Source organism: Megascapheus bottae, chromosome 20, assembly GCF_031878675.1.
Source record: "Megascapheus bottae isolate mThoBot1 chromosome 20, mThoBot2.hap1, whole genome shotgun sequence".
Lineage (NCBI taxonomy): Eukaryota > Metazoa > Chordata > Mammalia > Rodentia > Geomyidae > Megascapheus > Megascapheus bottae.
Window position 1 is genome coordinate 3698371 of NC_143528.1, and position 26181 is coordinate 3724551.

At 39.5% G+C, this 26181-nt stretch overlaps 1 protein-coding gene across 1 annotated transcript in view; it reads right to left on the minus strand.

Moving 5' to 3' along the window:
• Adam9 (ADAM metallopeptidase domain 9) overlaps positions 1–26181 on the minus strand; it is a 93227-nt gene that overhangs the window by 47334 nt on the left and 19712 nt on the right. Inside the window, exons 3-11 of the mRNA XM_090353889.1 lie at positions 25065–25123; positions 22925–23003; positions 17188–17264; positions 15279–15471; positions 12683–12748; positions 9642–9713; positions 8017–8186; positions 5346–5427; positions 4212–4345 (exon numbers count right to left, since the gene is read on the minus strand). Of these exons, the coding sequence (XP_090210015.1) occupies positions 4212–4345; positions 5346–5427; positions 8017–8186; positions 9642–9713; positions 12683–12748; positions 15279–15471; positions 17188–17264; positions 22925–23003; positions 25065–25123 (932 nt within the window). The remainder of the gene's footprint in view (positions 1–4211; positions 4346–5345; positions 5428–8016; positions 8187–9641; positions 9714–12682; positions 12749–15278; positions 15472–17187; positions 17265–22924; positions 23004–25064; positions 25124–26181) is intronic.

The window sequence follows — 26181 nt, forward strand, 5'->3', positions numbered from 1 at the left end:
AGATACGTAAGGCCATATAGTATGACGCTAAATGAAAGGACCTCCAGGATATAGAAACAAAAGCCATATAATGAGTGATTGTTGTCCTTAATGTACTATGTTATCTCTCATGTCTTTTGCTGTCCCTTGGTTATCTCATATTGTTACAGTATTTCACCTGGTTATGTGATATATTGGATATATGCGTATTTGGTTATTTGAAGTAGGATAGGGAAGGGAAGAAATCAAGATGAGGGATGGGGGTGGTGGGGAGGGAAATGGGGACCAAGACATGAGAAAGGGTATCAATGTCTGTGAAGTAATGCACCTTCTATCTGGCGAATATAATGTAACCCTTCTATTAATTACAATAAAAATATATTTAAAAAAAGAAAAACAGGTACAAACCACTATGTCTATTGGTAGAGATGGGGTTTTGCTAGTTTCCTAACTAGGCTGGCCTGGAACAATCCTCTAAAGCCTGTACTTGAGATTACAGGCATGAGCCACTATGCCTGGCTTTTTCTTGCTATTCTAAAGGACATTGCAGAAAAAGCAATTTTATGCAATCTGTCATCCATCATCAGTTTGTATAAGACACTCTCCCTGGTGCACAGGGTAAAGCCCTGGGCACAGTGGACAGAGAGTTCCTGCCCAGAGGTCAGTGTGTTCCAATGAATGGAGTCAATTAGGAAGGTAAATAAGTAGATTAGCTGAAGTATTAGAGGAGGTCAGTGCTGGAGGGGAAAAGTGAGGGAGTGAGGATAATGGCTGAGTGATGGTGTGGTGAGTACACTTTTTTTTATTTTTGACCAGTCCTGGGCTTGAGCTCAGGGCCTGAGCACTGTCCTTGGACTTTCTCAAGGTTAGAGCTCTACCACTTGAGCCTCAGCACCACTTCCAGCTTTTTTTTTCTATATATGTGGGACTGAGGAATCGAGTGACTACACTTTTAAAAGGATATCAAAGAGTGAAGCAGGCACTTCACACATGCTGACCTTCCAATCATATTAAATCAGATTATAGGTCTGCCCTGAAGCAGAAGAAGCATCTGCAGCACACTTAGAGAAAATGTTAAAGGGAAGTAAGGGAGAGAGGGAGGGAGGGGAAATGCAGTGAACAAAGTTTGGACTAGGTTACAATAAAAATGTGGCTACTGGGGAAATGGGGGCCTTGGAATGGGCACTGAGGAGAATCGAAATTGCTTATAAGAAAAATGACTAAACTTCTGCTAACAAGTTCCCTTTGGAGGCCAAGTTCGCAAGAAGAAAGCAAGGGAGCTCTTCCTGAAACCTAGTCACAGGGAAATGAATCACAATGAGTAAGCAGGAAGGAAGCCTAGAAATCAAAGCTATCTCCAAGGCTATGGTGCTGAGATGGCAGAAGGAAGAAGCCCTAAAGATACTACAGGGAAGACTGAGTGAGATGAGGGTTTAGGAAAGATAAGAATACTGTCAGACTATTAGACCTCAAGTAAAAACATTGAGCTCCTAGTATAGAGTCATTCTTTGATCAACAAAGGAAACATCCACTTAAACAAAGGTTTGTAATTATTTATTTCCTGTTGTTGGTTGTGATTCGTACAGTGCCTGCCCAGACAATGTTTAAACTAAGAACAGTAACTAAACAATAGCTATAAGAGTTGTGTTACTCTATACTTAAGTCCTTAATCACAGCCCACAAGTCTCTTACTCCTAAAGGTTACTTTTGAAATAAGATTCAATAGTAGTTGGAACACATTTTCTCATAAACAATGTAGAAGGGTTGAGCCTAGAGACATATATCCAAAAACCAAAAAAAAAAGGGTCTGTTTTAGTCACCATAAAGTTAACCAGAGTTCTGAGAATCCTATCAAAATCAGAGCAGATGGAAATTACCGAACACACCCTAATTTGGCCTGCAGCAGAGTTTGAGGCAACAATGGGCAGTCCTGGCTGGCCCAGAAAGAAAGAAGAAAAAATGATCTTTCTCCATACTTGGCTTGACTAACTTCAGAAATATTTCTACCCTCTACTTATCTAGACTTCAATGTTTATGATTCAGAATATTTCTTCCCTTTTTTCCCTTATGGGTAGGTTCCTAAAACTATACCAAAAACAGATAAGACAATGAGGGAAAACTTACCTACCAGGATAGGATTTTTAAAAAATATACCAATTGTCGCTTAGAACTCATTGTTTACGTTATTACTCATTATGTGATTACTCATTATTACTCATTCAGATTACTCTGGGGGTAATCTGAAAACATATTTTCACTATTACTATTCCGATAGCAATAGCCTGGAATTGAAGGAGATCCCTGCACACTGGCCTGACAAACTCCACTATCCCTGGTCACTTTCTTTCTTGAGTCTCTCTCCCCACAGAGTCAGCTCAAGGTTTCAGGAAGGATACCACCACCCCTAAACCTCTCAAACTTTCACATTCCACTTTATTTTATTCCACAGAGTCTCCTCAACTCTAGCGCTCTTCTTTCCACTTTAATCTTTCTGTGGCTCATTACAATTTCTCCTTCTGAATTCTTGCCTTCCTCAACTTCACTGCCCACCAAGAAAAATACTAAATTTATTTCCCCTCCCAACAGGAACTCTTTTACAAACATAGGACTTTTCTTATATATGAAAGGTTCTTTTTCATAAGCACCATTCGAATTCCTTCCTGTCTATTTTGGAGCTTAGTAATTGATGGAAAACAGTGTAAAGCCTGTTAAAGTATTTGCCAGAAATTCCTCTGGACACTTACCTAAAGGACTGAGTAGCTGAATGTCCATTACCCTAGGCTTCAAGAGGGTAGGGGGAAGGAAAGGAGTAAACTTTGGGGCCACTGATATTCCCACAGAAGGCATCTGATTTTAACCAAGTTTACTCCACAAACCCAGTGCTTAGGCTACTAAATTATGAAAGAACACTATATCACAATGAAGCTAAGTCAGAAAAGAGCCCAACCATCCTTATACCCTCTATTGTAATCATCTTTAGAAGAACTTGGCATCAGCTTATAGGCTCTGGTCCCAGACTTCCTCAGTGCAAATTTAGTCAGGAATTTGGAAGTATTTTCTTAACCATAATGGACAAAGTCCTTACAACTCCTTAGATTGTGCAATGAATGAGTTGATGCCACTTAAATGCCCCCAATAGTGTCGTCATAAAAATGGCTTCATAAATGTCCACTACTCCTTTCCTCTTCTCTGTACTATTTTCTGCATTTATGTTGATAAGAGTTAAAAGGAAAATGTCAGGTCTTCTCTTTGCTGAAGGTGGTAATGCAATATGTTCCCAGATTTGTTTGTAAGGAAATCCTTTGTTCAGTTGTCAATCTAGCCCAGTCTACACTGACACAAGCAGTTAAGTTTGCCATGTTCCTATATTCTGTTATCCTTTCAACTGGTTTTCAGAAGAGTATACCTACATATATATGTCTATATAAATCTTTCTTAGAGCTTTTTGAGATTATTAAACTACAAAACAAATTCCTCATTGGTATCTTTCACAGAATCTAGAAAACATGAGTATCCCTCAGAAACACTGTTATGCAAGACAACATTAAGAATAAAGAACTGTTTGGGTGCTGGTGGTTCACACTTGTAATCCTAGCTATCCAGGAGGCTAAGATCTGAGGATCAAGGTTTGAAGCCAGCTCTGACAAGGAAATTTATGAGAGTCTTATCTCCAATTAGCCACCAAAAAGCTAAAAGTGAACCTGTGGCTCTAGTTGTAGGGGAGCAGCTTTGTGAGATACCACCAAGGGTCAACGCACAGCCCAGGCCCTGAGATCAGGCCCCAGTACTAATACGAACATGCACGCATGCACACAGGCATGCGCGTGCGCACACACATACACACCCACCCATACACACACACATACACATGCGCGCACACACACACACACACACACACACACACACACACACACACACACACACACACACACACAAAGGAGGGAGAAGTGGAAGTAGAAGGGGGAGAGGAGGAGGGGAGAGGAGGAGTGGAAAGAGGACGGGGAGGGAGAGGAAGAGGGTGAGAGAGGGAAAGGAAGAGGGAGAGGGAGAGGGAGAGGAGAGGAAGGGAGAGAGGAGGAGGGGGAGAGGAGGAGGGGAGGAGAGGGGGAGGGGGAGAGGGGGAGGGGAAGAGGAGGGGGAGAGGAGGAAGAAGAACAGGAGGAGGAGGAGGAGGAGGAGGAGGAAGAGGAGGAAGAGGAAGAAGAAGAGGAAGAAAAAACTCAGTTACTCACGATGCTCCAGAATTCATGATACAGCTCTTTGCTCCACAGAAGCAATCTCTCCCATCATCATGATTCATCCCCAGGTTATGGCCCAATTCATGAGCAACTATGGATGCAAATGTTTCCACAGTGATTTGTCCAAACTGTCCAAATAAAGGAAGGTATTGATAAATTCAGGAATGAAGAGGGGATGTTTCTTTACTTTTTTCACAAAAACAAATGCATCCACAGTGAAGTTGATAGCCTCTATGATAAACCAGGCATCCAGCAATGGGCTTTGAGCATTCCAGTCTAATACAATGGATACGATTCATATACTGATAATGAAAACATATATTTTTTTGGGGGGGGTCAGTCGTGGGGCTTGAACTCTGGGCCTGGGTGCTGGCCCTGAGCTCTGCAGCTCAAGGCTAGCACTCTACTACTTGAGCCACAGTGCCACTTTCAGTTTTCTGGTGGTTAATTGGAAATGAGTCTCGCAGACTTTGCTGCCAAGGCTAGCTTTGAACCTTGATCCTCATATCTCAGCCTCCTGAACAGCCAGAATTACAGGTGTGAGCCACTGGTGCCCCACTTGAGGATGGATTTCTTTGGGGGGGTTGTTTTTGTTTGTTGTTTGGGGGGGGGGCTGGTCAGTCATGGGGCTTGAACTTGGACATGGGTGTTATCCCTGAGCTCTTCAGCTCAAGGCTACTGCTCTACCACCTGAGCCACAGTGCCACTTCCAGTTTTCCAGTGGTTAGTTGGAGATAAGAGTCTCACAGACTTCAGTGCCTGGGCTGGCTTTAAACCTCGGTCCTCAGATCTCAGTTTCTGGAGTCCCACTCTAGATAGATTCTTTAAGCAACAGATGAGCCACTTTAACACCAACAGATTAGTCTTTGTGGTTTATGGGGAAAAAAAACAACTGATTTCATTTTAATTATCTGCAATGGGCCCAATTTCCTCATACACAAAAAGAGACTAATAAACACATAATAAATATTAGAAAACCTGATCCAGAGTATAGGAATATATCTCCCATTTCTACTGTGTCCCTCATATATTCAAAATATTGTTTGAAACATGGGTCAGAAGTAGAGTCAATGAATGCTGAGACTGTCCTAATGCATACATCCAAAGCTAAGTGTAAAGAATACCTACCACATTAATCCCGCCTGCGTGGCTCCTTGAACACACAGTCCCCACAAACGCCATTCCTGCAGTCCCACCAAAGCCTTTCTTTCTAAATGAAAAGACAAAAGTTATGCAGTGCACTTGGGGGGAAAAAAAGAACAAAAACACTTAGTCCTGTTTCTGTGAGAACACTTGCACTGAAAAAAAACCAACAAAAATTAGAAGAAAAAGAGCAAAGAGGATAGAACTTTAAAAGCATAGCACAGTTCTGCCTTTTCTCCTTTTTAGGATCCCAGAAAGTAGGATTAACATTATGACTCCATTTAAAAAAAAAAATGGGGGGCCGGGAGTTTGGCCTAGTGGTAGAGTACTTGCCTAGCATGTATGAAGACCTGAGTTCAATTCCTCGGTACCACATACATAGAAAAAGTTGGAAGGGTGCTGTGGCTCAAGTGGTAGGGTTCTAGCCTTGAGAAAACCCAAGGACATCACTCAAGCCCTGGACTGTGCAAAAAAAAAAATCCCAAGCCAAATCATAACCCTTAGACACAAAGTCAAGACTTCGGTTTTTTGTTTGTTTTCGTTGGTTTGTTGGTTTGTTTGAAGGATTACCTTGTGGAAAAAAAACCTTTTTGAAAATGAAGTCCAACTACTTACTCAACAAATTCAGTGAGGAGAGAGTAAATACAATGACACGTTCATAAGGAAGCTACAAGGCTCTGTCATAACAGAAATGACCATGGTTCCCACACATGCCCAAGCCACAACTATCTGGAACCTCATCCCTTTGCCTGGAACTCTCTTCCACAAGACTATCCACTGGCCTCCTTCAGATCTTTATACAAAAGTCATTTCAGTGAGATGTGCCCTGCCAGGTTACATCAAACTTCAACCTCAATCCTCCAATACTTTTATATTTACACACAACTGTTTTATTTTTCCCTCACCATTTATCACCATTTAAGAAACTACCAACACTTATGAGTACTGTTCATGGCCAATCTCTTCCAAAGACTATGAACTCCATATTCAGTATTATGATCATTGCTAACTCCCAATACCTAGGGATAAATAAATACCAATAAAGAGAACAGACAAATCCTCCTCCAGAGCATCTGACTAGCTTGGATGTAAAGGAACTGCCAAAGAAACATCGTAATCAGAACATCCTAGAGCAAACCCTATAGTGCTCAAGAGCCAACGTGTGCATAAAGCTTTTACAAATGACAGGATCATCCAAACATCTGAGACCTGTCTATAGTGAGACTGACAGAGACAAAAGGGGAAAGGAAAGACAGACTGGCAGGGGGTCATTGAAAAAGGCATAATAAATGCCTGCCCCTCTTTGTCTTCTATGAACCAAGGACTTCTTTTTGCAATACTCACATGTACAACTTCACTGAAAATTATTCAACCATATTAGAACCAAGCCTCTGTAGTTATGCTGATAGGAACGCCTATTTAGGCATTTTTCAATGCTTTGCTTTAAATCAATCCATATTCACAAAAGAAAAATAGCAAAAGAAATCAAATTAATAGGAATAAATTCCAAGGAGCAATACAAAAAATCCAACAGCTGAAATAAAATCAGCTATACACAAGAAAAATCCCTAAAACTGAAGGACATTGGTTCCTATAATGAAATTACCCACTGAGAATAGTCAATAAGTGATGTTAAACCTAAAGGGATAGAAATTTGGGGTGCAAGTAGCTCGCATCTGTAATTCTAGCTACTCAAAAGGTTGAAATCTGAGGATCATGATTTAAGCCTGCTAAGGCAAGAAACACCATGATATGGACTCTTATCTCCAATTAACCAAGAGAAAGGTAAAAGTATAGCTGTGGTTCAAATGATACACTGCCAGACTTAAATCAAAAAGCAAAGAGACAACTCCCAGGCTCTGACTTCAAGCTGCAGAATCAACAAAACCCCCACCCCCAAAACAATCTAAGAACCAAATTTCCACGGGTGACGAATGATGAAAAGTAGAGAGGCTACATGCAAAAAACCAGGAAATCAGAGATGCTTTTCAGTGCATTCAGAATATGAAGAAATGAGGGGGCATACCTAGAGTTCTATACTTAGCCAAATAATAAAGATACAGAAACAAACTAGAATGCACACCTCTGAGATGGCAGATAATCAGAGCACAAATTAAGATGATCTTTAAATCCTGTTCTAAGATAACAAAAACAAATTTTCAGACACGCAAGAGGTCACTTTTAGAACTTTTGAAAAAAGCAACTCAAAAATGCATTACACCGGGCCAGGAGTTTGGCCTAGCGGTTAAAGTGCTTGCCTAGCATGCACGAAGACCCAAGTTCGATTCCTTGGTACCACATACATAGAAAAAAGCCGGGTGGTGCTGAGGCTCAAGTGGTAGAGCTCTAACCTTGAGAAAGTCCAAGGACAGTGCTCAGGCCCTGAGCTCAAGCCCAGGACTGGCAAAAAAAAAAAAAAAATGCATTACACCAAAATGAGGAGCACCCTCAAGAAAGAGGAAGGATAGAGGCCAAAAGTAAGGAGAAATTCAACCCAGAAGAAAGGGTTCATTATCTCAAAGTCACATTCCACCCTAAGCACAAGCTACAATTTCCTCACATAAACAAAAGCCCCCAGACCTTAAGAGTTTTTCATTCCGATACAAGTAAACTGGTGAAAAGTCCTTTTCCTGGCCATTTCATTCATAGTACTTACAGCACTAATTGGGCACTGTCATGTCTCCGGCGTGTAATGAGAAACTTCTCCCTCCACTGCACAAAGTTCCCCAACACGTCACCAGCACCTCCAGTAACACTGATCAGGTTTCTATTTGTCCAAATCTCCAGTCCAACTAGCACAATTCGAATATTTAACATAATATACATCTAAGAAGAGAAATAGAACACATTAAAGAACATGAAAAAAAAACATTGTAAATGAATCAAATAACATAACTACTAAAATTAGAAACAATTCACAGCCAAGCATTAGTGGCTCCTAACTACTCAAGAGGCTGAGATCTTAGGATCATGGTTCAAAGCCAGATTGGGTGGGAAAGTCTGAGCCTTTAATCTCCAACTAAGCACCAAATAGTTAAGGTTGTAGAACTAGGACACAAGTGGCAGAGTGCCAACCTTGAGCAAAAAACTAAGGACAGTATCCAGACCCTAAATAAGCCCTAGTACTAGCATACACACATACATACATGCATGCACGCGCACACACACACACACCCTAAGATTTATTCTATTTAAAAGTCTTTCCTTTAGTGCAGTGAGATTTTTAACTTCTCAACAGTATCCTTACCCATGAAATGATTCCTTTTTTTAAAAATCTCCCACTCTGGAATATGACAGTCTCTAGAAACTAAAGGTTTGGAGGTAAATTTCATCCCACTTGCCCTAAGAAATGCAAGTAAACAGTCAGAACCCCAGTTCATAGTTTGCATCTAGAATGCGCTCCCAACAACTCCCTTGGGTTTGGCCCCAAAGTACCACTATTAGGGTATGGTGGAAGCTTTCAGCGCTGACACTTAGTAGAGGTCCTCAGGTCATCACACTGCATGCCCTTGAAGGAAACTGAGGGACCCCCACTCCTTCTTCCTCTCTTTTACTTCCTGACCATGAGGTTAATGGATTTGTTTCACCATGTACTCCTTCCACGCCCCAAACAATAGGGCCAATGAATCAAGAATTAAAACCTCCCAAACTGTGAACCAAAACAAAGTGCTTCTCTTTATCATTTCATTAGCTAAATACTGCTTAGTGCCGGAAGCTGAGCAACACGCATACTTAATGGAAAAATTCCCACATTTTACTAAAGAATAAGCCCTTGAGTTTGATTACAAAGTGCTACTTCATTATCCTGTTGGAGGTGTTATGTAATACATAGTGAACCATAAATTCTCATCTATATTTCTAATCACAGGTACCTCCAAGTTTTCAGATAAAGGATGGTAGAACATATCCATTTCACATAGATAAAAATATCTCTTTCTCTCCCTCCCACCCCCACTCTCACACACAAATATACACACATACAAAATTAACTCTGTCTCATAGTTTCAGAATAGGAGATAGCCTTACTCCTAGTAAGATTTTCTCAACCAAAACTCTAAAACCTTTGCATAGACAATGAAGTACCTTAGCCTATATACTCCAAGGTAACTCATATACTAATATGAAATTTCCTGTTCTTTTCCAAAGCTATACTTGTACTTTCAAACATAAAAAATAGTTAACAAACAAGCTAGAGATCTCAGTAGTGACTTCGTCTCCATAAAAGTCAATTTTTAAATTCTGCTCTGAGATTGAGAGGAAAGTAGAAGAAAAAAAGCTTACACTATCCAGGTAGTTTGCTAAGCGAATCATCTCCTCCCTCACAGCAGTCTGATTTCTTCCCATCATGTCGTACTGGAAAAGGAAAGCAAAGGATGAAACAATAAACATCTAATCCTTGACAATGAGATCAAAAACACTAACTCTGAACTGAAAATTGAGGTGTTTAGACAATTAACAATATTTCAAATCAATAAATGTAAAAAGACACATGTTAGTGATAAATAAGAATGAAAGAGCCAGGTGCAGAGGCTCAGGCCTGTAATCCTAGCTACTAAAGAGGCTGAGATCTGAGGACCAAGGTTCAAAGCCAGCCCGGGCACAAAAGGCCTGAGACTCTTATCTCAATTAACCTCTATGAAATGGGATGTAGGGCTTGGCTCAAGGGTAGGGTGGTAGCCTTGAGCTGAAGGGCCCAAGGACAACACCCAGGCCTAGGGTAGGGTTGTGGTGAAGAGCTCAGGGACAGCACCTAGACCAAGTTCAAGCCCCATGACCCACAAATAAATAAATCAATCAATAAAAGATTAACAGGCAATTTTCTTCTAATGAGTATAATTTAAATGTGCTTCCATCCTAATGTTCTTTTTTTATTTCTTTTAATGCAAAATGTTTTCAAGCATTTTATAAAATTACAGATTATTAAGATTATTAAATTATAAAACAAAAGAATTTAATGTATTTCTTAATCCTTTCACTTTTTTAGACTGACATTACCAATAAACCATTTCTAATCCCTGGGCTAAAGTAATAATGACAAATTAATCAAAAATCACTAAATAAAAAATTTTATGTGACTGGAAACATAGATACATAAAAGGTTGATCATATCAGCTGGGTGCCAGTGCCTCATGCCTATAATCCTAGCTACTCAAGAGGTTGAGATCTGAAGGTTGAGGTTCAGAGCAAGTCTGGGCAAGAAAGTTCTAGAGCCATTATCTCAAATTAACCACCAGAAAGTCAAAAGTAGAGAGCTATAGGTCAAGTGGTAGGGTGCTAGCTTTAAGCAAAAAAAACAAAAAGTACAGGGACAGCACCCAGGACCTGAATTCAAGCCCCAGAACCAAAGCGCACGCGCCTGTGTGTGTGTGTGTGTGTGTGTGTGTGTGTGTGTGTGTGTGTGTGTGTTGTGTGTGTGTGTGTATTATGGACAGATAAATAAATAAATAGATAGATTTATAAGATAGATAGACCAGTTCTTTTTTCTGAGATCTGGTTAACTTCATTTGAAAGAATAGAATTTGTCATTCTATTCTATGATATCTCTTCTATGATATTGCCCTGTATGATTTATCAGGTAGGCATTATTCTCCTAAGACAAAAAATAGAAATGAAACCCTTTCTAACTATGAACCATTTCCTACATCCTATAACAAATCTACTTAAGAGAACAATAGAGAAAAACAGTTAAAATCTTCCTCTTTGTCACTTGTCCAAAACATTTTACAGAAAGTTTTCAGCCACTAATTGGGACAGAGTTCAAACTTCCCATATCACCTCCTGTGTTTTGCCTTGTACTGCTTGAAGATAATGAATCTATAATGAACAAACTTGAGTGCAATTCTGTCTCTTGCTGGGCCTTGTCATTTCCCAGATGATATTTTTTTTAATTATCTGAAGCTCTTAAAAGAAGAGATGTCAATCCTAAGTTTTATAAATAACAAATTTTGAAGTAAAAACCAACCAAAACATTTTTAAAACATATATAGCATATATAAATCTTGTATCTGACTAAAGAGACATTATTTCTCTCAGTTAAGGAAAGCAATTTCTCAATTTCTTAAGTAAAAAGGAAAATCTATCATTGTTTTATCCTATGTCTTGATGTTAATATCACTGTTAACTAAAGTATGCCAGACCCCAAATGTTTTCTTACATCTTAAAGCAAAACACAGTTTAGCTGAAATTCCATTAACCCAAACAATTGCATTAGGCAAAAAGACAACATTTGGTTTTCTTGGTTTATAATCACAACCCATTCAAGTAGCATGAAAAGTTCTCAAGACACTAACCCACAAGTAGCGCAGCTTCTTGAAAAATTCTGCATAAACTAATCACTTCAGAGAATAGGGAGAAGTGAGCATGGTGGCAAACAGCTACAATCCCAGTTACCTGAGAGGTTAAAAACTGAAAGGACGGGGCCAGGAGTTTGGCCTAATGGTAGCATGCTTGCCTAGCATGCTCGAAGACCCAGGTTCGATTCCTTGGTAATACATACATAGAAAAAAAGCCAGAAATGGTGCTGTGGCTCAAGTAGTAGAGCTCTAGCCTTGAGAAAAGCCCAAAGACAGTGCCCAGGCCCTGAGTTCAAGGCTCAGGACTGGCAAAAAAAAAAAATTTGAAAGGATAATGGTCCAGGCAAAAGTTACCAAGACCTGAGCCAGGCACCAATTGCTAACTCCTGTCATCCTAGCTACGCAGAAGGCTGAGCTCTGAGGATCCCAGTTCAAAGTCAGCCCAAGCAGGAGAATCCATAAGACTCATCTCCAATTAACTATCAGAATTGGATCTGTGGCTCAGGTGATAAGAGTACAAGCCTTGAGCAAAGCAGCTCAGGGACAGCACCAAGGCCCTACATTCAAGGCACCCCTTCACCCCCCCAAAAAAGAAAAAAGTTGTCTCAAAACCTTATCTCAAAAAGAAGCCACACACAATAGAACACACTTGTAATCCCAACCACTTGAGAGATATAGGAAAGAAGATTATAGTTCAAAGCTGACCAAGAAAAAGTATGAAATCTTATCTGAAAAACAAAAAGCAAAAGGACTAGAGCGTGGCTGGCTCAAGCAGTAAAAGAAACATGAGGTTCTCAGCTCAATCTCTAGTGAAAGAAAGAGGAAGACAAAGAGAAAGAGGAGAGAGAAGGAGACAAAGGAGAGAAAGAGAGGAAGGTGGGAAGGGAGGAAGGGAGGGAGGGAGGGAGGAAGGAAGGAAGGAAGGAGCCTTTTTAAAATTTCACTTAAAAATCAATTCACATTTATCATACTTCAAGTTCCTTTATAGAGCGCTCACTTTTCATGAACAAGAACAGTCACATTTCCTACCCTTTCCTTGTCTACGACAATGAACAGCTCCACATATCGGGTCTGTGGCAGGACAGCTCTTCTTCTCTGTCAAAACACACACAATGTAAGTCAATATGCAATTGCATATATAATGATCAAACCTTCAATCATGTCTCCCCAAAATAAGATTAAACTATTTTATTTTACATAAATAAAATCAAAGTCAAAAGGGCACTGGGGGCTCTTGACTATAATCCTAAATCTCAGGAGGCTGAGACCTAGAATCAAGCTTTTAAGCCAATTCCAACACAAAAATCTGTTGGGGGCCGAGTAACGCCATGTCTAATAACTTTCTGCTGAGGCTTGTAGTAGGGATAAAACACGTGGATCTCTTTGTCCTGTCCATCTTGTATCCTGATAGCTCCCTCACCCAATATAAGGAGGAGGGATTTAGGGAATAAAGAGAGACAGATCATCCTGCCTTGATGAAGCTGCATGGCGTCTCTGTTCGTGCTCTGGGGTAAGAAGGCTGGGTGCGGGAGGACACTGGGCCCCTTCCTCTCGCGGCTTGGCCTGGTCGGGGTGTGTTTTCCCCGTCCCCCTACTAGTAGAGGAGGACCAGGGACGAAAGACCCCGACAAAACTCCATGTGATTCTTACCTCCAAATAAAAAGCTGGAAGGGAAGCTGTGACTCAAGTGGTAGAGTACCAGCCATGAGCAAAAATGATGTTAGTTAATGAGGCCATGAGTCCAAGCAAGCCCCAGTACCAGCACAATGAGATGCCACCTCACCCCATTTAGAATGGCCATCATCAGGAATTCAAACAGATCCTAGCACAGATGTAGAGGAAAAGAAACCCTAACACATTGTTGGTGAGAATGTAAATTTCAACTTCTCTGGGAAGCAGTTTGGAGATTCAAAAACAAAAAACAAAAAACCCAACAACAACAAAAAAACTAGATATAAAACTACCCCATGATCCAGCAATACCACCATTGGGCATTTATCCAAAAGATTACAAACTAGGGTACAGTAAAGCTACTTGCACCACCATGTTCACTGCTGCACTATTCACCATAGCCAAGATATGGAAACAGCCCACATGCCTTTCAATGGAGAAATGGGTCAAGAAATTGCCATACATATGCCATTATATAATACATATATATTACATATGGCCATTATATATATACACATATATATGTAATAGAATTTTATTCATCCAGTAGAAAAAAATGACATTATATCTTTACAAAGAAATGGGCAAACCTGGGTAAAAAACATATTAAGTGAAGTCAGCCAGACCCAGAGAGACAAAGGTACATGTTCTCTCTAATATATGGAAGCTAGAACTAATTTATAAATGTATTAAGTAAACACATACAGAGTTGTACCCAACTGTACACAAGTTTTGTTTTTTACCAGTCCTGGGGCTTGAGGTTTTCTCAAGGCTAGAGCTCTACCACTTGAACCACAGCACCACTTCTGGCTTTTTCTATGTATGTGGTACTGAGGGAATCAAACCCAGGTCTTCATGCATGCTAGGCAAGCACTCTACCACTAGCCAAAACTACCAGTCCAACTCCCAAGTGTTTTAACTAATGTATGAAATATGCAGGGGAGAGTCCAAAAGGTGCAATTCCTTAGAAAAATCAACTCACAGGTCAACAAATTAATACCAGAAAAGTAGCACTTCCGAAGTGGGGGAGGAGGGGTTGTCCAAGGGAGGGGGTCAATGAAGAGAGGAAGAGGGAAGAAAAAATGCAGTCCTAATTCAATGCATAGCCAATAAAACTACAAAGGGCTTGGGTGGGAGGGAAGGGAGAGGATGAATGGGATGACATCAATCAAAATTTTACTTATAAAATGACTTGTTAAATGGTAACCCCTATGTACAATTAAAGATAATAAAAATTTAATTTTGTTTTTAAAAAAGAATGTTCCTCACAGCTAACATGAATCTAGTCCTGGAACTATTTCAGCCTAAAAGACTCACATTAAGATAACTCAAGGATGGGCCTGGAGTTTGGCCTAGTGGTAGAGTGCTTGCCTAGCATGCATGAACACCTGGGTTCAATTCCTCAGTACCACATATGTAGAAAAAACTGGAAGTGGTGTTGTGGCTCAAGTGGTAGAGCTCTAGTCTTGAGAAAGCCAAAGGACAGTGCTCAGGCCCTGAGAGTTCAGTCCCCAGGACTGGCAAAAAAAAAAAAAAAAGAACTCAGGGAGTCCTCAACAAGAGTCAAAAACAGAGACATATGTGTGGCTTTAGAAGACATGTGGGACAAGTAATATCCTAAACCCAAGAAAATCAGCCATTTCTCTCCCCTCCCCCCGCCTCTGTCTTCTTATCTATAGCTCCATGAATCAGCACTTTCCTTTATGAAATAGCTATCTAAATAAAACCTAATGGAATATTACGTGGCAATGCTAAATGCAATATCTATTTAATATTTAAAGATTTTTACCCCAATTTCCAAAATTTACAGAATTAAAACAGTCCTCAGGTTTGGTTCCTATCACACTGCCTGACACATAGTCTAAAAAAAATTTAAACAATCAATTAAGGACTGGTTTAATGAATAAGTTAGGAGCCTTAGTCACAGCCAGGAAGGATGACATTGTTCCCTTACCCGAAGTAGTTGAGTCAAGCTGGGCTGCTCTTCCTCCTCATGCTCCCTGGTCTCCTGAGTCTCCTGGTGAGGAACACCACACTTCAAAGGCTCTTGCTGGACGTCATCCATTCGGTAAACCAAGTGTTCAAAGTGTGAGCTGTTGTGCAGGGGTTCAATGCCATAACTTGAATTCCCTAAATGCAGCAATCCTCTGAAGGTGAATATGCCATTTTTAAGGGGAAGAAAGGAATAGAGAAGGAATCAGAACACTTGAATTCAAGTCCTCATGTTGTACACATATAAGTAAAAATAACAGATGAAGAATGACAAAGGAAGTATTAGAGCCAGTTGTACCTGGATTTAAAGCCTGAAACTGTGGCTAACCAGCCCCAGTGCCTGAAAGTTACTAAATCTCTCTGAGCTATTGCTATCCAGTAGAAGGCACTACCTTGAGCCAGGCCTGAGCTAGCTGTGTTTTCCACTAGTTGAGGAACTCTTAGAAAGTCTTTTTCTTTTTTTTGGGGGGGGGGGGGTGAGGGGAGAGAGGGTTAGTAATTAGTACCAGTACTAGAGCTTGCATTCAAGGCCTTCCATTCTTGCTTTTCTTTTTCTGCAAGGCTGGCAGTGGAGATAAGATTCTCATAGACTTTTTGTCCACTCTGGCTTTGAACTGTGATCCTGAGATCTCAACTCCTGAGCAGCTAGAATTACAAATGCAAATTACCAGCACCTGGCTCCCCAAAAGCCTTTTAACCCTTGCCTTAGTATACATTCTGTGAACACCATTTTGACAAATAACTTATTCAATATACATAAAGTACTTAGCACATTGTATGGTACACAGTGGCTATTCAGTCATCTTATATATAAATTTTTTTGGGGGGGGAGGGTCTGGGCTCTGTCCCTGAGCTCTTCGGCTCAAGGCTAATGCTCTACCACTTAAGCCACTGCTCCATTTCCGGCTTTCTGGTGGTTAGTTGGAGGTAAGAGTCTCATGGACTTTTGTGACAGGGCTGGCTTTGAACCGAGATCCTCAGATCTCAGCCTCCTGAGTAGCTAGGATTACAGGTGTGAGCCACCAGCACCTAGTGTACATAGTTATTTATGTATATTAGACCCATTTTACATAGCTTATTTGAGAATTAGAGTAATACTTGTTTCTTTAATCAAGTATGCAATCAGCTAACAGGCACAGTGCTAGATTGTTAGGTCTTCAGTTAAGCAACTCGAACAAAACTAAAACATTTATTTGATAAAATAAATGTTATATTATCATATACATGATAATATGATTTGTTTCAGTGATTGCAAGACTTAAGTGAAACCATAAAGATAAAAATTCATAAACAAAGTGCTAATGAACTTGTAAAGTTACTTTAAATAGCAAAACTATTTCATGATCTCAAAAGAGAATTTCCCCTTTACCTACTGAAATTTACTATCAGATTTTCCCAGACAAACATACCAATTTCTGAAGCATCGCTTGTAACATCAAACTAGAATGTTGTTAAATCTACAGAGTGATTAGATTTGGAGACTGAAACTTTCGAAAAAGGGTTAAGAAATGGAAAGAAAGCAAACAAGGATATGGAAACAAGAGGTTTAGCTTGTGTGATTGTTGTTCTAAATGTACTGTTATTTCTCTTCTCTTTTTTTGCTCTTATGATTAATCTAACGTTGTTACTACATCTGACTTTGTTATCTGGTATATTCTATATACATTTATTTGTTTATTTGAAATAGGGAAGGGAAGGGAGGAAGACAAGATGATTGGGAGGAGGCAGGGGAGGAAACAGGAACATGAGAAGGGGTATCAATATGCAAAAAGTAATGCACTTCAACGAATGTAACTGTAACCCTTCTATACATTATCCCGACAATTAAAAAAAAGAAAGAAAACAAACAAGAGATACAGAAAATTCCTTACCTGAGTCCAAAACAGTCACTAAGAGCAACAGATGAGTTGTAAACGCCCTCCACGTAGCCCCGATAATGACAATGATTCTGAATGAAAAACAGTATATTATGTTCTAATACTGGGGCATTGTTGAAAACCACTGCAAATCTAATAAGAACTATATATACAGGAAGTAGCACTGTGGCTTAAGAGGTAGGGCTGAAGAGCTCAGGGACAACACCCAGGCCCAGAGTTCAAGTCCCACTACCAACAAAAACAAAACAAGAAATATATATACAAAAAACTTTGGCTGGGCTGGGAGTTTGGCCTAGTGGTTGAGTGCTTGCCTAGCATCCACGAAGGCCTGGGTTCAATTCCTTGGTACCACATACATAGAAAAAAAAAATCCGGAACTGGTGCTGAGGCTCAAGTGGTAGAGCTCTGGCCTTGAGAAACTCCAAGGACAGTGCTCAGGCCCTGAGCTCAAACTCAGGACTGGAAAAAAAAAAGAAAAACAACTTTTGCTGAGAGTATTGTTACCCCATGATACCACCTAACACTCCTCAGACTATCTGTGCACCATCACCCAATAAGTCCATAAATACTCAGGATTCCAAAAGATACTACATAAAAACAGTTCTACCCCACTGACCTTTCAGCCCAGAGACAGAACAGGACTGTACTAGGTCATGATTGACATTTTAAAACACTATCAATCAATGCAAGAGGGCACTAAAGCCATAGACAGATGATCCAAGAAAAGACCTTGGAGAAGCTAATAAGGCCCAGAAAGGAGAAGATTCAGCATGATGGGAAAAGTTTAATCAGATGTTTTTTTTTTCTTCCTATGGCTGTATTGATTAAACTTCTATTAATTACAAATCCAGCCATTTTCAAATACTTGAGTCTTCACCCTGAATTCTAAGCAAGTAGAAGTACAGCATAGAAATTACATAATAGCACCAAACTCTTTAATACCTAATAAGATTCTCTCATCTTTAAAACAACTGCAAAACACCAAAATAGAAAAAAGTCAGCTCAATGCCAGTGGCACACAACTGTAAGCCTAGCTTTCAGAAGGCTGAGATCTAAGGTTCAAAGCCAGTTTGAGCAAGAGTCTGATTAACCAGCCCAAAACAGCCAAAAGTAGAGGTGTCATTCAAGTGCCAGCCTTGAGCAAAAAAAGCTAAGGGACAGCTACTAGGCTCAGTATTCAAGACCCAGTACTAGAACTTAACTAATTAATTAAAAATTGAAAAGTCAAGAAGTAAGAACATTAGTCATCTAGGCATATATCAAGCCTTGATTCACAAAACAGAATGGTATTGGTGTAGTTAGAGAGAAACTCAACACTGGACAGAAGTGAAATCTTAGAGCAGACCAAACTGCATATTGAACTTTATGTTGGTAGGGTGGCATTTCAAATTATTGGAACAAAGACATACTTTTTAATGAATGCTGCCTAGATGCATGTAAATAGTAAAAATTGGATCAATAATTCACATAGAAACAAATTCCAAGTAGATCAAATATCTAAACACAAAAATGAAAGCACAAGATCTAGAAAAAATACGGGGAATTCCTTTTTAATATGGATATAGAGAAAGACTTTTTGCCTATCACTCAAAAATCTAGGCACCATGGGGAATCCCATCATTCAGGAGGCTGAAACCAAAAGGTCTTGAGTCTGAGCTGTACTGCAAAACCCTATAGCAAATACACACACACATCCATATACATATACACACAAACACACATATGCATACATACAACAACAGAGAAAAACTAAAAGATGGATAATTTTTGCTATATAAAAGCATTTTTAAGACTCTACATAGAAAAAAATAACACCTAAGAAAAGTCAAGACAATTGAGAGACTAGAAGAAAACATTAGCAACTTACATGGTAAAGGGTTAATATCCCTAAACATGAAGAACTCAGAAATATTGGAAGGAAAGATTACAATCCCTGTAGAAAATTAGAAAATGAAGATCTGTAAATGCTCTTATATTCATGAAAAGATTTTTCAGTCTCACTCAGAACCAAGAATCCCTGAATCTACACCAATACAAAGTCATTCTTTGAGGACAACACCAGTGAATATTGAAACAGCAATAAAATCAGAAAGCCATCATTTGACAAACAATTGACAAGAACAATTGTTTTAGGTACATGTTAAGTGCAACCACTAGGGGTTAAAAGTTTGAAGGATATGGGGCCGGGAGTTTGGCCTAGTGGTTAAAGTGCTTGCCTAGCATGCATGAAGACCGAGGTTCCATTCCTCAGTACCACATACATAGAAAAAAGCCAGAAGTAGTGCTGAGGCTCAAGTGGTAGAGCTCTAGCCTTGAGAAAGTCCAAGGACAGTGCTCAGGCCCTGAGCTCAAGCCCAGGCCTGGCAAAAAAAAAAAAAAAAAAGTTTGAAGGATATTAGCACAGTTGTAGTCTCAAGGTATCTGATTGATTGAAAAGATAAAATGATAACAAAAAAAAAAGCAGGGGCCTGGAGTTTGGCCTAGTGGTAGAGTGCTTGCCTAGCATGCACAAAGACCGGGGTTCAATTCCTCAGTACCAGATACATAGAAAAAGCCAGAAGAGGTGCAGTGGCTCAAGTGGCAAAGTGCTAGCTTTAAGGAAAAAGCCCAAGGACAGTGCTCAGGCCCTGAGTAGAAGGCCCAGGACTGGCAAAAAAACAAAACTACAACAACAAAAAAACCTAGCAACTTAACAGAAGAGAAACCCAAAACCACCTCTACAACCAAACAAAGACTAGTGTTGACCCTGTCAACTAGCAACAGGTCTCAGGAATGGACACAGCATGCATGAGTCACACTGAGAACAACAATGGGTGATCCTTTAATCCGACAACTTGATGGTACTTTTTAATACCTTGATTTTATTAATTATTTCCAGCGTTCGGTTTATTTCCGTTTCAGTTATCTTACCTGGCTGACCAAATCTGCCAACACACACACACACACACACACAATTGCATTTAGTATTTCTGAAATTTCATTAACCAGAAAAGACTGAACTCACTACAGGAGGAAGACAGATTGAAGTCTGTCAACATACTGAGCAGACTTGTGTCACACACCACTGCATCCTACTTTCAATCCAGAGACAAACATTTACAAACCACCATCTGTTCTGCGGGCCTAACAGACTTTGTCTCATGTCATCCTATGTTCCTTTCCTCAGAAATAATTTCCTGTTCCCCGACATCTCCCTTTCTTCTCTATTAAAAGGGATACCTTCCATTTTAAATAGTGTTGGGCTAGTGTAATCAATGTCTGTACTTTCCTCCATGCTGTGACTTTTATCTTTGCACATTAGTAAATCTGTATGCCTTTTCTCCTATTATGTCAGTTTAGCCTAACAAATCTTCAAATTTTCCTTTCATTTGTATGCCTAGTTCTAAACCCTATTGTGTAAGTTTATAAAATTAAATTAAATTAAATTGCAAGATGACAATAAAGATCCACCTAGCACACACAATTTTGAACCACACACTGTAAGTGAAAACCTTTGGCTAGTGCGAGACAAAGAATGTAAAACTTTTACACATCAGCCTAGACACCACAGGTCTCTAGGGAGCGTGGACAACCAATACAGCCTCAGAGGAAATGAAAAGCATCAATTTACTGGAGGATACAGTTAAGAAATCTGCCAGGGGGCCGGGAGTTTGGCCTAGTGGTTAAAGTGCTTGCCTAGCATGCATGAAGACCCGGGTTCGATTCCTCGGTACCACATACATAGAAAAAAAGCCGGAAGTGGTGCTGAGGCTCAAGTGGTAGAGCTCTAACCTTGTGAAAGTCCAAGGACAGTGCTCAGGCCCTGAGCTCAAGCCCAGGACTGGCAAAAAAAAAAAAAAAAGAAATTTGCCAGATATCCCAAAATCCTAAAACATAGTCAATCTAGAGTTTTAATCACTAAGTGATTTTTCTAAAACTATGTCTTATAAAAAGTGGTCTTGTAAAAGCCACTTCTGATGGAAGTTTAAAAGGCAAGTTTATAAAGACTTTAACTTCAAGAAACTAGATCCTAAGGGAAACCACTGAAATGTTCTGTATAAATCAATTGCTTCACATGGGCAAAAGTTCATATCATTGAAACATCTGGCAATCCAGTCTTGGTCATGTCATGCAAAGAAATGCTAGGATCAAAGCTTTACTCTGTAGTTCAGATCTGCAACCCCACTTGTACATACCCAGACAATGTTAAATAACTGAAGGACTTCCTGAGTCTTGGTTGTTATTTTTAAAGTAATCAGAAAACCATAACAATTCTATAAAACTTTGTTAAGTAAGTTTCTACATACTTGAAATCTATTAGAACAATTTTAACTACATAACAACAAATAATTATATTTTAATTGAAAACTGTCAGGCTGACACTTCCAAGTATCCTGCAAGTATTAGCTTATTTATTTAAACTTTTCAATAACTCCACAAAAAAGTAATTTCTACTCTCATTTTTAATATAACTTCATCAGCAAATAAACACTAAGCCAGACTTTAAGCTCAAATAGGGTATGTACCAAAAGGCATGCCAAGAAATCTCTGCAAAGGGGAAAAAAAATATTGTTCAAGAGCTTTACTTCAGGGACATAAATAATGTTGTCCTTGGCTTTCAGCCATGGGAATCTTCGGTACATGAAAAGATGGATGGATTGCTTTTATCTGGTGTATGTTACAATGTAAATTTAATCTCCTCTACAAATTTCCTACTAAACAACAGATAAACAGTGCACTAAGATACAGGAATCTGATACTAACCAGAAAATAAGAAGGCAAGGTCAACTTTTCCACATTTTTAGATCTGACGATTCAAAATTAAGATTTTTAACTCCTATTTACTTAAAGAAAACTACAATATTTGTATTTGGTTTTTTGAAATTTGATAGGGAAGGAGGGAAACCAAGACGGGTGGAGGGGTGGGAGGGAGGGTAATGGGTACCAAGACATGTGAAAGGGTATCAATGTATGTGAATTAATGCACCTTCTATCTGGCAAATATCATGTAACCCTTTTATTAATTACAATAAAAAATATTAAAAAAAAAGAAAACTACAAACATGCATAGCTAATATAAACCACTCAACCTAGCAAAAGTACTTACGAAGTCAGAAGGGGAAAAAAAAGCATACATTCAATGTCATCTTTTTCTATTTCTATTGCAAAAGAAAATAAATGTATAATACCCAACTGTCCAAAAAGACTGTATAAAACCCTCTTCCTCAACAAATGTTTAGGCTCCAGGTTGTTAACACAAAACCAAGTCAGCATCTGCCAATTGTTTTTGTTTTTTTAGTATCCAGGCCAGTTCTGTCCCTGAGAGTACTGTCACCTGATGCAAAGAAAACAAGGACCACACCTCTTTAGGAAAGAATTACTACAGCAAAACATTAGAACATTAGTCTACATAACAGCAAACAAGCGTGTGCCTTACCACAAGGACAAAGTAACTGCTTAACAAAGAAGTACGAAGTACTTTCAGGAATATTAACTTTCAATCAAAAAATTAAAAATTTCTATTTTCAAACATATCAAACCAGCAGAGAGTATCATTAGAAAGAAGGTTATTTTCCTGGCCTGATAAAAACAGTTCCTCACAAATAGCAGTTGGAGAACTCTCTGGCACTGTAGTTTTAGTCTGTATAAATTCTTATGTAATATAATGGCTTCGGTGCTTGACTAGAATTCACCTTAAAATTGCAATTGTTTTCAAAAATTTTGCTGAGAGATCAAGGGGAAAATATATTACCTGAATATTGGGATGGTCAGAGATGAGAGTGCCTTCCTCATTGTAGGTATAAACTACAAAATCTTTAGGTAAAAGATCTCTGGAAGGGGAATAAAACAGGTCCTTTAAATTCATTTTAAGTATCAGCAGCCAAGGACATAATTCATAAGACATACTTCCCAGAAGACAGAAGCAGAAATAAATAAACTTATATTTAAAGAATAAAAACCTTGTTTTGGAGGGGATAACAAATGTTCAACAACAAATGTACACTTCTTACTTATATAACTGTAACCCCTCTGTACATCACCTTTACAATACATAAATTAAATTTAAAAACAACAACAACAAAAAAAAACCTTTTGTTCCTCAGACCTTGTGCTTTCACTTGGCTTTCTCTACTCAAGACTTAAGCCACAACTCTACTTCTGCTAGTAATTGGAGGTAAGTGTTTCCCAGACTTTCCAGCAGGTGCTGGCTTTGCACCTCAAACCTCAGATCACAGCCTCCTGACTAGTTTGGATTACATATGTAAATCACCAGCAACTCCCTTAAAAATCAATTTCTATGGAGTGGAGATTTCACGCAATGGAAGAGCACTTGCCTGACAAGTGAAAGACCCTGAGTTGGGTCCTCAACTCTATGTGTATGTTGGGGTGAGGGAGCGGGAAGGAGAAGTCAATTTTTATTAAAAGAATCTGAAGAGGCTTCAGAAGTTAAAGTAGTCTGCATTACTTACTCATGACTAATGTTAAGCTATGATTTGTTGTAAAGGCAGAAAATGCTGGTTGCTTAGTTGATTTTCTTTTTCTGATACAACTTACAGGCTATTGACAATACAGCATATTAATAGAAGAAAAATATAGACCTATACCCTCTTAGAAAAGAGCAATATAAACAAGAAACATTTGCCTCCTGAGTATTAAGAAGATGCTTTGGTCAACTTTTGATGGAAACAATGATTCTAGGTTCCTTGTGCAGGGGCCCAGTAGTGCATAGCACACAGGGGCTTCAATCCCAACAAGACTGGGCTACTTAGCTGAGCACAGGAGGCTCACTCCTTTAATCCTAACTACTCAAGAGGCTGAAAACTGAAGATCATGGTCCATAATTAACGTGGGCAGAAAAGTCCATGAGACTTTTACCTTCAATAAACTACTCAGAAAAAGCTGGATGTAGAACAAAGAGGCTCAGGGCACCTAGGACCTGAGTTCAAGCCCCAGGACTAGGAAAAAAAAAAAGACTGAGCGCCTCCAAGCTTACTTTCAGACCTGTAGCCAAATCAAGAATACAAAGTGCTCAGTGGTTTATAATGTGCTACTGAGAGTGCAGAAGTCCCAAAGAAACAACCTAGGGCCAATTTGTCTACACGGTTTAAAGATGAGTACACTGATGGTTTTCATCCAGTTGCATAGATTACACAGCCCAGATTTAGCTATATGAGCAGCAGGGCATAAATGATACCAGTAAAACTGGGCTGCTCACACATATCAAAGATCGGTGGAACCAGGCACTAGTGGCTCACCTATGTAATCCTAGCTAGCCAGGAAGCTGGAATCAGAATAGAGGCTGGAAGCCGGCCCAGGCATAAAGGTCTGTGAGACTTTTATCTCCAAGTAACCAACAAAAAGCCAGAAGTGGAGATGGGATTCAACTGGTAGAGCACCAGCCTTGAGTAAAAATGCCAAGCGAGAACACAATATCATGAGTTCAAGCCCCATTGCTGACACACACACAAAAGTCGGTGGTCTGAAAGCAAAGCAGTGCATGAAACTAGGAAAGGATGCACAAGTTGCGCATGGCAATTTTCCAACTCTTCGGTGACTTCCTTAGCTTTTTGCCCCAAGTACCATATTCTTTGTCTTGTGCCCTTTCAATAAGTTGACCATGTCCAGTACTACAGTGTCTCCCTCCCCCCCACGCGCACGTGCACACGCATGCACACACACACACACACATCACTGCTGCATCTAAGTGGTGAATATGAACAGAATAACCAGGAGATGCTTTGCTTTCCTTCTACTCTGATTCTTCTTACAAGTCACTGCAGTGACATGAATGGTGGCCTCTGGCTGAGGTCACAATGTACTATTTCTACGTAGTAGATGAAATCAATGAAAAACAATGGTATTGAAAAGCCAAAGAAAATGAAATTCCTTACATGTTCCTTTCCAAGTGAATAATGTGCTCTTTTCCTCCAGCCTGAATGACATAAGATACCTAAATACACAGAGAAGGAAAAAGAACAACAATAAAATACCACCTTATAAATTGCTTTTCAACAACATGTGATTTTATAAGACACAGGAATAACCTTGAATAACTTAGTGTTGACTGAAATTATTTATATAACGTTTTATCTTTTTCTTTTTAGTACTGGGGTTTGAACTCAGAGTCCTTAGCTTGCTATGCAGAAGCTCTACTGTACTGGTTATTTTTGACATACACTCTTGTTTGTGCCCAGGCCCAGGCCCGAGAACATTATCTGCCTATCTGATTTCCCATCATCACTGGAATCATATTCATGCACCACCGCGCCCAGCATCTTCCACTGAGGTGCTGGTCACTGATTTTTCTGCTCAGCTAGGCCTGGAACTATAATCCTCCTGATCTCAGCCTCCCATGCTAGGGTGACAGGTGTGTGTCACTCTGCCCAGCTATTGATTGACAAGAGATCTCACAAACTGTGAGGTCCTCCCAGGTTCAGCTGCCTCCTGATTACAAATGTAAGCTACCATGCCAGGAATATACTTTTTATTTTTACTTTTTGATTTTTCCTTTTTTTTTTTGTGGGTTCTAGGCCTGGGTGTTGTTCTGAGCCAGAGCCCCGCTTCCAGTTTGTTGGTGGTTAATTGGAAATAAGAGTCTCAGAAACTTTCGTGTCTAGGCTGGCTTTGAACTGCAATCCTCAAATCTCAGCCTCCTGAGTAGCTAGGATTACAGGAGTGAGCCACCGTGCCGAGTTCATCTTGAATGATTTTTAAGCTCATCCATGTATTAGCTACACTACAAAGTAGTTCTTCCTTTTATTAAAAAAAAAAATAACCTTGGTTTCAAGAGATTACTCCAAGTTGTAAGTAGAGAAGACATTCATGTGGTTTTGTGGCTTTATATCTCTTCATGGCTTACCTAATTTCCTCAATTCTAAACTATACCTGTACCGTCATACTAGCATCTCTGGAATGAATGCACTTGATACAAAGTCAAAACAAGCTACTGATAGCACTTTTGTTTCTTTACTAATAGTCCATAAAGTGTCTTAAAATTGAAGGCATCGC